The sequence below is a fragment of the Trachypithecus francoisi genome, unplaced genomic scaffold (genome assembly GCF_009764315.1).
Source record: "Trachypithecus francoisi isolate TF-2019V2 unplaced genomic scaffold, Tfra_2.0 Lachesis_group6, whole genome shotgun sequence".
Taxonomy (NCBI): Eukaryota; Metazoa; Chordata; class Mammalia; order Primates; family Cercopithecidae; genus Trachypithecus; species Trachypithecus francoisi.
In genome coordinates this window covers 74644392-74657568 of record NW_022681471.1, presented here as the reverse complement: position 1 = coordinate 74657568, position 13177 = coordinate 74644392, and the positions used below count along the sequence as shown (strand labels likewise).

Below are 13177 nucleotides of genomic sequence, written 5' to 3'. Positions count from 1 at the left end.
CAACCTCTGCCTGTTACCCAGTTCAAAAGTCTCTTCCACATTTTTGGGTGTCTTTACAGCAGCACCGTAGTCTACCAGTACCAATTTACTGTATTAGTCCATTTTCATGCCGCTGATAAAGACATACCCCAGACTGGGTAATTTATATAGAAAAAGTGTTTTAATGAACTCACAGTTCCAGGTGTCTGGGGCGGCCTCACGATCATGGTGAAAAGCGAAAGACACATATCACATGGTAGCAGGCTAGAGAGAATGACAGCCAAGCAAAAGTGGTTTCCCCTTATGAAACCATCAGATCTTGTGAGACTTATTCACTACCATGAGAACAGTATGGGGTAAACTGCCCCAATGATTCAATTATCTCCAACCAGGTCTGTGATGGTTAATACTGAGTGTCAACTTGATTGGATTGAAGGGTCCCAAATACTAATCCTGGGTGTGTCTGTGAGGGTGTTGCCAAAGGAGATTAACATTTGAGTCAGCGGACTGGGGAAGGCAGACCCACCCTTAATCTGGTGGACACCATCTAATCAGCCTCTAGCCAATAGAAAGCAGGCATGAAAATGTGAAAAGGTGAGACTGGCCTAGCCTCCCAACCTACATCTGTCTCCTGTGTGCTGGATGCTTCCTGCCCTCAAACATAGGACTCGAAGTTCTTCAGTTTTGGGACTCGGACTGGCTCTCCTTGCTCCTCAGCTTGCAGACAGCCTATCATGGGACCTTGTCATTGTGTGAGTTAATACTTAATAAACTCCTATATGTATATGTGTGTGTGTGTGTGTGTATATATACATCTCCAATTAATTCTTTCCCTCTAGAGAACCCTAATACAAGGTCCCTCCCACAACATGTGGGAATCATGGGAACTACAATTCAAGATGAGATACGGGTGGGGACACAGCCAAATCATATCAGTTATCTTCTAGAATTTTTATGGTTTCAGGTCTTAGATTCAAGACCTTTGATCTAAGGTCTTCAATTGGTTTGATTGAAGTCTTTGATCCGTCTTCAGTTGGTTTTTGTTTAGGGTGAGAAATGAGGATTCAGAAACTGGGTAATTTATAAAGAAAAGAGGTTTAATTGACTCACAGTTCCACATGGTTTGGGAGGTCTCAGGTAACTTACAATCGTGGCAGAAGAGGAAGCAGGCATGTCTTACATGGCGGCAGGCGAGAGAGAGCATGGGAAGGAAGAACTGTCAAACACTTATAAAACCATCATATCTCGTGAGAAATCACTATCATGAGAATAGTATAGGGGAAATTGCCACCATGATCCAGTCACCTCCTACCAGGTCCCTTCCTTGACACATGGGGATTACAATTCAAGATGAGATTTGGGTGGGGACACAAACCATGTCAGACCCTGAGCCTACATTTTCAAATAAGCCCTACTCTGAAATTCCTGACAGACAGAAACTATGAGATAATGTATGTTGTTTTAAGCCACTGAGTTTTGGAGTAACTTTTTATGCAGTAACATAACTAGTACAGATTTGGCTATCTGGAAGCGGGGTGCTATCAAGAGATCGAGACCATCCTGGCCAAGATAGTGAAGCCCCGTCTCTACTAAAAATACAAAAATTAGCTGGGCATGGTGATGCACGCCTGTAGTCCCAGCTACTTGGGAGGCTGAGGTAGGAGAATCGCTTGAATCTGGGAGGCAGAGGTTGCAATGAGCCAAGATTGAGCCACTGCACTCCAACCTGGTGACAGAGTGAGACTCCGTCTCAAAAGAAAAAAAAAAGGGATCTAAAAATGTGGGAGTGGCTTGGGAATTAGGCAGTTTTGCAAAAGCTGGAAGGACTTTGAAGAGAGTATCCATAAAAGGCTGAAATTTCTTGAATAGACTTTTTGGAGAAGTCTGAGCTTTGAGGAGGCTACCAGTGTGGGGTTAAATAGGAGTAAGGAATATGTTATAGGAAAGTGAAGGAAGAGGGATCTTTGCTACGTAGTGGCAGAAAGTTTAGCTCCACTGTCACCTGAAATTATTTGCAAAGTAGAAAATGTACCAAATGAACTGGATGACCTAGCTAAAGTAACTTCCAGTGAAAACATTGAAGGCGCTGCCTGGTTGCTTCTTGTTACTTATCGTAAAATGCGAAAGGACAGAGATATGCTTAAGGAAGAAATGTTAAACAAAAAGAAGTGCTGATTTTGGAGATTCCTAGATCCTCCAAGGGTAAATAATGCCAAAATTAAGAAATAGCCATGGAACAAAGGTAAAATCCAGGGTGCTCTCTGGAAAGCATGGTCTAAAAAATAAAACTGGAAGTATGACTGTAAAATCCTTTGTTAAAGCCTCAGAAAGATCCAAGGTCATGCCTCAAAGAACTGTTCAGTCAAGCCACAGAGCTTTGAAGAAGCTTAAGGGCACTGTCCCTCAGTAGTCACAGCAGATGTCCAATGTTAGGAAGGACTTATCACAAAGATATTTTGGACAAAGCTTTGGTGTAATGGGGAAAACCTTAATAAGAATCAGAGAACACTCACAAAGTTTTAAAGAGAATTGTATTTATGGAAACACTTCCAGCCTGAACTGAAAGGGACAGAGACAATACAAAATGACAACAGATCTTTGGATCTCAAAAATTCTACCAGCAGGAAGAAAGTTGAGAAAATCATGCACCTGGAAACACAGAGTATTTTTTGTGAAAAGGAAAGATGACCCAGAGGATGGAACCAAGAGCCCGGCGGGGAGAGCCAAGAGGTGCAGAGAATTATTCCCAGACTGAGTCCTAATCAAGGAACTTGCAACATATCCTTAGGTATATTTCAGAATTGTTTATGGAACAGCGACTCCTTTGTGCCTGTTTTCCCTTTTCCTTGTATAGTAACATCTGTAGAGGTTATTCTACACATTCCCACCATTGTATATTGGCTGTATCTGTGGCCGATATCTTTCTTTTTGGTTCACAGGTCCTCAGGTTGAGAGGAACTGTACTCCAGAAGCTATACTTCAAGAACTACATCTGAGGAGCCTTACGTGCACCTGGACCTGGACCTGGAACTGGACCTGGACCTGATCTCAGTGATGAAAATCTAGACTTCAAACTGATAGTGTAATGGGATGAGACTTTTAGGAGCCTTGGGAGGAGTGAGTGTACTTTGCATATAGGAGGAATATTAATAGTTGGTGGAAAGAGGGAGAACTGCAGTAGCTGTCAAATTTATCCACAAATTTTTTGCTATACCTTCCATTCAAAGGAAGACCCTATTTCCCCTCCTCTTGAGGGTGAGCTGCTTTTAATGTCTTGTTTCTAATGAATAGGATAAAGATATTCATTAGTGACTCGCTTCTAACAATAGAATAAAGCAGAAGTGATTGTGACATTTCAGAGACTAGATCATAAAAAAGATAGTGCAGCTTCCTCTGTGCTCCCTCTCTAGTGGAGCACCCGCTCTGGGGTTAAGTTAGTTGTCATGTCCTGATGGCATTCAAGTAACCTATGGAGAGGCCCATATTGTGAGGGGCTGAGGTCTCCTGCCAGCAGCCACATGACTGAGCCATCAGTGAAGTGGATCCTTCAGCTCCATGCAAGCCATCAGATGACTGCAGACAGTGGCAGATTTGATAGATGAGACTTCTTTCTAGGCAGGCTGGCCACCCTTTTCTTGAAAGATTCTGTGTGGTTTCCGGTAGCTCTCTGTGTGTGAGCAGGGAGGGAATGGCCAAACTTCTGCTGTCCTGGGCAGAGCACACCAACATATCTACTTTCTATCTTTTCCAGGGGAAGGGTGGATTAACTAGCACAGGTCTTGTTTTAGAATGATGGCACCAAGCAAGGAAATTCTAGGAGGAGTTTTCAAGCTCCTCCTAGTGTGTGTGGGAGCCACCTAGTACATCTCATGACTCAGGACTTACATGAGTTGCTTCTAAGGCTAATAATGAGCTTGCAAGGTTAGAAGGGCTGTGTCTCCCTGAAGTCTGCTTTTAGACACACATGCACCAGCATTGTGCCTGTTCTAGGATAGGTTGTGTGCTTTGTGTTGGGTACCCTGCTATCACTGCTGAGAAATTTCTCAGTCCACTGGGAGAAGAAAATTGTTCATTTCCACGCTCACACTTCCTCTGCTCTCTCTGTCCTGATTGGTTAACCACGGTACTGGGGTGAGAAAGCTGAGACTAGTGGGGTTGCTAGAGCTAGTCTGTATTGACTTAGAAGAGCTGATTGTGAAATTTTCAGAAATTTTGCTTGCCAATTATTAGTCACAGCCATTATTAAAAACTAATGTATATGGCATGAAGCATATATGGCAAAATGTTAATGAATCTAACTAGTGTGTATATGGGTATTCAATGTGCTATTTTTTCCTATTTTCTGTATGTTTAAAAGTATATATTTATTTTTTAAAATTAAAAAGGCAGCACTGAAACAAAAAAATTAATGTACATGAACTTACTATTAAATACATTACATTAAAACATAGATAGCAAATACTCAAAACTAATCACTTCCTAGTTATTTTACTACATTCTTATCTACACTTTTTTTCTTTTTTTTGAGACAAAGTCTTTTTCTGTTGCCCAGGCTGGAGCGCATTGGTACGATCTCGGCTCGCTGCAGCCTCTGCCTCCTGGGTTCAAACAATTCTCCTGCCTCAGCCTCCCGAGTAGCTGGGATTACAGGCATGTGCCACCACACCTGGCTAATTTTTGTATTTTTAGTAGAGATGGGGTTTTGCCATGTTGACTAGGCTGGTATTGAACTCCTGACCTCAGGTGACCCGCCCACCTCGGCCTCCCAAAGTGCTGGGATTACAGGTCTTATCTACACTCTTGAAGTTATTTTGTCCATTCTGTATGTATGGTAGAAATACTGAATATACATATAATGGTATGTTACTGTACCTCTCTGCTCAACTCTGCATTCATTAATACAACATTGATAGCTTGAAATCAGCCATTGTGGGAGTATTTGCACCATGGAAATCAGCAAATGCTACAGGTCAGACTTTTTTTTTCTCAGGAGAGCTGGTTGTTAAGCATTTACCAGTACATCACTGGCTGGGACCCAAATGCTGATACAGACAAGGGTGGACTTCATGGCATCTCACAACTTTTTAACCTGAATCTTGTTTCAAGAGACTCAGCTAGGTGATCTTCAAACTACAGCAAGTCTAAATGGATGAGATTAACATTCTCCTGCTGGAAGGACTCTGTGAAACCCTGCCTGCCCTTGCAGGTCAGGATAGGGACCATACAGAGCCATGGGTGCTGCCCATCATTCATGCATTCATGACTCAGAAGAACCCTGTCATGTACTTCACCTAGGGCAGTTTGGAGGTCAGGTCAGTGGCTGTCCAGTCTGCCTCACCAGGCAAATAGGCATTCTAGAAAGAATTGTCTGAGAGGGATGGAGAACAGCTGCTCCATACAGTAACCACAACGACACCATTAATCTCACCCTAGGGTCTTGAGCCTTTGCAAAGAAAGGTACCATTTCAAAGGCAGAATCTTAAGTTTCAGGGGGTATCTCAATCTGAACTTGTGTGTGGGGCCATCTAGCACTCAAATTTTCCTGTTGGCACTCTCATTATTTATGAAAAAGAAAACAAGTAGGACTTTGATTCAGTGGCAGGATGGGATCACTACCTACTCCTGCTCAATTGCATCCAGTTGTACAGTTCTAACAGCTCCAGGAACTCACAGAATCTGAACTCAGTAGGTTATTTAGCTTTGTATGCAAGAGGACTAGTGAAAGACAGCATTTCAAGCTGGACTGGGACAGTACATATATTTGGGGCTGTCCTGTTGCAGGGAGCACTAGATGATGATCAAAGGCTCAGGCTTCCCTTCTATGGTGTAGAGTTGTTGCTGGAAAGAGGCTTCCCAGCCAGGAACTACCACTTCCAACCTCATTGCACCTGTAGGCAGGATCATTTGACCAGTTCTTACCAGTACAACATGTAAACATGACGTGTATCATTTTAGGGCCAAAGTGATTGAGTAACGGGTGTGTGATTCTTCACACTTTCATGTGCTGCTGAAACACTAGGGTGACCTTAAAGCCACAAGATGGCAGAGCCATAAGATGGAAATAGCTGGATCCTTGAGTCACTTGGAGGAGAGTCACAGTCTCTCTAACAGACTGATGAGAGAAACTTATATTGTGCTAAACCACCAAGATGTAGTTGTTGTTATAGCAATTAGTGTTATTTTGATAATACATGTTCTCTGGCCTGTGCAATGCTCCAAGTAAATTCTAAGGCCATGTTATGATTATCCTCCTCAACCTCCTGAACCAAGGAGTGGTTGTCTATCTCATTCTCTAAGATATTCTGTTTCATTTAGAATGAGCCCTTGATCTGAGTAATCCTGGTACCAACCAAAGACTAAGGGAAATCAGATACTGCCCCTCCCACCTTAGGAAATTATTCATTTGGTGATATTTTGAATCATATGCTCCATTTCAGGCTGCCAGGGAGCACACCTGTGCCAGCACAGCCTTAAGAGGGTCCCCAGCAAAGGCACAATGAACCCAGGTGCCTAGGCCTTACTGCCACCCTGGAAGACAGCCTGACAATCAATCTGCTTGTTGAGGCTTTTGGTGGGGCTGTATCTGGCCCAGTGTTCTAAGGGACAAAAAAAAAAAAAAAAATGCAGAACCAAGGATAGACCAGGGAAATCTCTAGGGTACAGTTACCCAAGACTTTGTAATACACTGTTATCCTTCCCTTCTCAGCGCCACAATGCCACATTTGCTGACAGGTAGATGTCCTGACTAATGTAGTCCACTTTCTATGCTGCCACTTCAGTTATATTACCTGCTGCCCCATTGCCTGATGCCTTCAGGAGCTGCTCCAGTTCATTGACTTGCACTGCCATGCTCTGTTGAATCAAAACCCCACCTATTTTGTGCCTTTCCAGGGTCTCCAACTACCTTTTGACCCATCTACTGCTTACCTCCGTCAAATAAATGGTTACAGCAGCTAGCATTATTTTGATTGATACATGTTCACACATGAAGTGTGTTGAACCAGGCCCTCAAATAGTAGCCCTGACATTCTGCCTGCTGTGCCAGCAAGACTCTTGAGCCCTCTGCTCCTTGATAGCCAAGTTTGATGTCTTACACAGTTCTACCAGGAACCCCTAGCCATTTCAATAATGAAAGACACTGTTTCTACTACTTTCCTGTACCACCCAGTACTTGTAGGTCAGTGTCTTTGAGAACTGCAGGCTGCCTGATACCTTGCAGGATGCACCTCTAAAAACAAATAGTCATTGCTGAGATGTGGAGGGCAGAGAGCTGCTGTTGGCATGGAACCTGATGTGGTTTTCCTCCTGTTCCATGTTCTGCTCACCTTCCCCAAAGCAACCCTGATGCATATGAGAGGACCTGTTCCTGGCCCCATTCCAGATCTCTGAAACCGTTAGCCACCCTCACTGCTGCCTGAGCGCCACCACAGGAAGATGTAAGGGTTTCTCCAGCTCCTGGTAGGCAGTTGGCTCCCTGCTCTCACACCATCACCCACTTCACCACTAACAACCACTGAGAGACCAGTCCAAAGAGGGAGGCTGGAATAAGAATTGATCATTCATTTAGTCGGCAAATATGTGACAGATGCTGTGCTAGGTTCCAGGGATATAACAGTGAACAAAACCAAGTCCTTCTCTCATGTAGCTGATGGTCCGGTGATGGAATACATCCAATAAACACATCACTAAATAAATTACATTCAATGGGCACAAGGGAGGACATTTTGCTAAGTGAAATAAGCCAGTCACGAAAAGCCAAACAGCATGTGATGCTACTTATAAGAGGTATCCATAATAGTCAAACTCATAGAAGCAGAAAAGAGAATGGTGCTTGCCAGGGTTTGGGGTGAGGGGGTAATATGGGAGTTGCTGTTCAATGAGTATGAAGTTTCAGTTATGAAAGATGAATAAGTTTTAGAGATCTGCTATACAACCTAGTACCAATGGTTAGCAATATGGTATTGTGCACTTCAAAATTTGTTTAGGGTAGATCTCATGGTAAGCATTCTTAATACACACACACACATATAACACACACACACACACACAAAAAAAAAAAAACAAAGGGACACAAGGAAACTTTGGGAGGTGTTGGATATGTCTATTACCTTGCTTGTAGTGATGGTATTGTGGGTGTTTGCATATGTGCAAACTCATCAAATTGTACACATGAAATGTTAGGTTGGTGCAATTCTTTGTATATTGATTATGCTTTAATAAAGCTGTTTTAAAAATAAAGCAGAGTAAGAGGATGGAGAATGACTGGAAGAGGGGTTGCTATTTTAGATAGAGTGGGCAGGGAAGTCTTCTCGGAGATGCTGACATTTGAATGAAGTCCTGAATGCAGTGAGGTAGCAACGCATGGGGCAAGAATGTTTCAAGAGAGGGGACAGCATGTGCTAAATGGCCTGAGATATGAATGAGCATGGTATGTTTGAGAAACAGGAAGAAGGCAGAGTTACCAGAGCCACCTTCTATTTAAATGACTCAGAACTAGTTACCCCTCATGCCTTACACTCCCTATCTGTTGCCACAAGAAAGAAGTTCAAGCCTCCCGTTATCACCTGGACCATTCATTATCTTCGCTTAGCTTAGTACATCTCCTAATCGATCCTTCCTTCTCCCCGCTTGTATCAATAACCTCACTTTTATTTCTTAGGCCTAAGAGAAGCAATCAGAAGAGAAGTAGCTCATCTTCCCACAATCAGATCTGTCACTTTACCAGCATCTATCCTCATCCCCTCCACTGTTCCTCTTGATACAAAGGATACACTGACTATGCCCCAGCACTTACACCCTCCTGCCAATTCAAGGACTTTACTCCCATAAAAAACAAACGAACAACAAAGAAACCCCTCTTTCTCTTGCAATCATAAGCATTTTCTTGTCTGCTGGATCAGTCCCATCAGTTTAGCAATGTTTGTCTATACCCCATGCCCACCGCCAACTACTCCTAAATTCTCTGTTAACCTCTTTGGTGAAGCTCTGCAAAGAATTGGCTGTACCTTCTGGCTCCACTTCCTCATTTCTCATTCTTTTTTTTTTTTTTTGGAGATGGAGTCTTGCTTTGTTGCCAAGGCTGGAGTACAGTGGTGCCATCTCGGCTCACTGCAAGCTCCACCTCCCGGGTTCACACCATTCTCCTGCCTCAGCCTCCCGAGTAGCTGGGACTATAGGTGCCCGCCACCACATCCAGCTAATTTTTTGTATTTTTAGTAGAGACGGGGTTTCACCATGTTAGCCAGGATGGTCTCGATCCCCTGACCTCATGATCCACCCGCCTCGGCCTCCCAAAGTGCTGGGATTACAGGTGTGAGCCACCGCACCCGGCCTCTCATTCTTTTTTTCAACCCTTTCCTCTCAAGTTTTTATTAAGGTTCCCAAGACTACCATCTTGCTAAATCTCATGAACTTGGAAACGTTTGACCTAGTTCATTTGACTTTGTTCTCTTTGAGACACTTTTTTTTTTTTTTTTTTTTGAGACAGCCTCACTCTGTCGCCCAGGCTGGAATGCAGTGGTGCAATCTCAGCTCACAGCAACCTCTGCCTCCTGGGTTCAAGAGATTCTCCTGCCTCAGCCTCCTGAGTAGCTGGGACTACAGGTGCACACCATGCCCAACTAATTTTTGTATTTTTAGTAGAGACGGGGTTTCACCATGTTGGCCAGGCTGGTCTTGAACTCCTGACCTCGGGTGATCCTCCCGCCTTGGCCTTCCAAAGTGCTGGAATTACCGGCATGAACCACCATGCCCAGCCTTTGGAACACTTTTTTGGCTTGGCTTCTGGAAAACCACAGTCTCCTGGTTGCCCTCCCTTCTTACTGCCCACTCTTTCTCAGTCTCTTTGATTGCTCCAACTCCTCTTCCTCAACTCAAAATGTTAAGAGTGACTCAGAGTTTAGTCCTCAGAACTATTCTGTTTACATTTACTTCCTGGATGAGCTCATCCAATCTCATGGCTTTAAATAACATCTATATACTCCAAAGTTATATCTCTAGCCCTGACCCCCTCCACTAAGCTCCAGATTTGTATATCTGACTATACATATGACATCTCCATTTGGATATCTAGTAGATGTCTCAAACTGTTTCAAAAATAGCCCCTATTTCTCCTACCTTAAAACTGCTCCTTCCCCAGCCTATCCCAATGGTCAGTGATACCACTATTTATCCAGTTTCTCAGATGAGAGGCATCTTTGAATTTTCTCTTTCCCTCAAACCCCAGATCCAATGCATCAGCAGCACCTATCAGCTCTACCTCTCACCATCTCCACTGCTATTTCCCTAGTACAAGCCACTGTCACCTTTCACCAGGAAGACTGCAGTAGTTCCTTAACTGGGATCCCTGATTTCACTCCTAGCCCCATAAGGATTTTTCACACATCAGCCAGAGTGGTCTTCTAAAATTTTTGAACTTTACTATGTCACTCTTCTAGTTAGAACCCTTCATGTGATGGCTTCTTAACATTGTATTTAAAATAAAATCCAAATTTTCCCATGGCCCACAAAGCCCTGTGTAATCTGGCCTCGGTCTACTTCTCCAACTCTTTCTCCTGTCTCTACCTTGGTCAGTCAGCTTTGTCTGGTTTTCCTTGAAAGGACCAAGCTCATTCCTGCCTCAGGGCCTTTGTACTTGGTGTTTCTTCTGCATGAAACAATCTTCCCTAAGATGTTCCCATGACTTCACTTAATTTGGGTCTCTGATCAAACATCACTTTTTCAGAGGAGTCTTCTCTAATCACTAAATCTGAAGTAGCTGCCCTGCCATCAATCTCAATCCCCTTGTCCTGTTTTATTTTTCTTCACAGAACTCACCATACATAACTTCATGTATTTGTTAATTTGCCTACTTGTTTTGTCCCTCTTCTCCAATGGAATTTAAGCTCCTGAGGGCAGAGATACCGTCTGGCTTGTTAACAACTATATTGCTAACACCTGGAGCAGTGCTGACACACAGAAGGTACTCATTTGTTGAATGGCTGAATAAATTCCACTGTTTTCTGCCTTCATCCCTCAGTCTGCTCACATCCACCTATCTTTCACCATTCCTCACTAGGCCCAGTCCACCCAGACCCCTGCACACACCACACCCTCAGGAATTGAAAGCATAAGTATATGGTTACAGGAGATTCTGGACTTCCAGGCCCATCCAATGGACTCCAGCAGGAGGTTTATGGGCCAGAGGGATACTCATAAGAGCCCAAGTCTTCCCTTAAGTACCTCTCAGAAGCCTTGCAAACTCCCATGGAGCCAATCCAGCTGCAGCCTCAGCTTGCCTAGCAAAAGCCTGAGGCTAGAGGAATGAGTGTATTTAAGTGAACTTTGCTTATTTTCTATACTACATCTCATTCCAGAAGGGATTTGAGCTGAGTGGCTTACTTAAACACTGGGTTCAAGTCTGTAATTTCAGCACTTTGGGAGGCCGAGGCAGAAGGATTGCTTGAGCCCAAGAGTTCAAAATCACCGCCTGAACAACATAGTGAGACCCTGTCTTTACAATAAAAATAAAAATTAGAAAATCAGCCGGCATGGTGCCCATGCCTGTAGTAGTCCCAGCTACTTGGGAGGCTGAAGCAGGAGGATCACATGAGCCCAGGATGTCGAGGCTGCAGTAAGCTATGATCACATCACTGCACTCCAGCCTGGAGGAACAGAGTGAGACTGTCAAAAAACAAACAAACAAACAAACAAACCCCTCTCATATCTATTCTAACAACACATCCTATGCAACACATAAAAGGGGCACATTAGCACATATTCACCACTGACAGTGTTAGCTCTGCACCATACTCCTCAATTTGCTCATAGTTGATATCATCCCATTCCTCACCTTTCTGGCTTTCCAATGCTTTCATTTTTGTCCTTGTCTAGTCCTTGTCTACATTTCAGACTTATTTTTTTTTTTTTCCTGGCAATGACACTGACTCTTCTATGTTTGTGATTATCCGCTTTAGCTGCACCACCTCTGGCCACTGTGGGTTTTTTGTTTTTTGTAGAGACGGGGTCTCACCATGTTGCCTAGGCTGATCTTGAATTCCTTGCCTCAAGTGATACTCCCGCCTGGGCCTTCCAAGGGCTGAGATTATGGGTGTGAGCCACTGCACCTGGCCCTTCTCAGGACATTTTGGAAAATGCCTCCACTGGACTCACTCTGACTCCAAATAAGGTAATATATGGTCAACCCATAGCCTTGGGGAAATTTGGGGACCCCTTTTCTCTCAGACTTGAAAGAAATCCCCACCATTTCCAAATCCATGAATATGTGGGAAAGAAAGTCTTACTGGCTGCAGGAGAGGAGTAAAACAGTTCACAGACACCTTGATGTTTACTGGTAACTGCGTGAATAGAGTTAGAAGGAAATGGGATGATGGTTAGTTTCAACTCCTAGATCAGGAGTTTGAGATCTCAGGCTGTGAAGATCCCAGCCAGAGTTCTCCTACTTCACAACATGTACTGGCATTACAGTGGCCCCAAGACTACACTTATTGGGAGAATGGGATGAAACCTGATGATTCCTTTTTCTTCTCTTGGGTTTTCTGTTTTGATGATGCTCTCTCTCCAATTATAGTATTTGCTCTTAAATAGCTATGGGGAACTGTGAACTTCAGTTTCCTTGTTTGTAAAATATAAATTATAATCTCTATTTCTGAGAGTTGTGAGGAGTAAATGAGAATACATGTAAAGTACTGAGAACATTGCCGAGGAAATAGTAGCTCATTAAAGTATCTCTCATCTCTTCTGTTGACCTGCAGTCAACCTCTGTTTCAGCTTTTACTATAGGTTCTTGGGGCTTACACACAATTCTCAAACTCAAAGGTAACTCTGACTTACTATGTCCTTGACAATAAACAACAGAGACAGAGGTTGGCGACAGTGATTCATAGATTTGGTCCCTTCCAATTTGAAGAAAAGTGGAAACTTCGGTCCTCAATCCTGCACTGTCATGCTTTTTAAGGGCTGATGTCTTGTGAACCATGCTCAAAGCAGAGATACAAGGCAAGGATGAGAGACAAAGTGAGAAACAGAGAGAAAAAATAAGAAGAGATCACCTACTGGTTAGGCCAGCCAACCTCATGGGGATTAGGCCAGAGCAATCACAATGCAAGAATCAGCTGGCATCTCACTGGAAAGAGAGTAGGAGAGCATACACAGGTGTGACAGAAGCAGCATGAACAACAAAGGGACACAAGAATAAAGT

The 13177-nt window shown here is 43.5% G+C and overlaps 1 protein-coding gene across 1 annotated transcript in view; it reads left to right on the top strand.

Annotated features, from left to right (window-relative positions):
- The window catches only part of YIPF6 (Yip1 domain family member 6), a 79397-nt gene extending 75026 nt beyond the window's left edge, over positions 1-4371 (top strand). Inside the window, exon 7 of the mRNA XM_033200944.1 lies at positions 2919-4371. Within this exon, the coding sequence (XP_033056835.1) occupies positions 2919-3025 (107 nt within the window). The 3' untranslated portion in view covers positions 3026-4371. The remainder of the gene's footprint in view (positions 1-2918) is intronic.
- The last annotated feature ends 8806 nt before the right edge of the window (positions 4372-13177 follow it).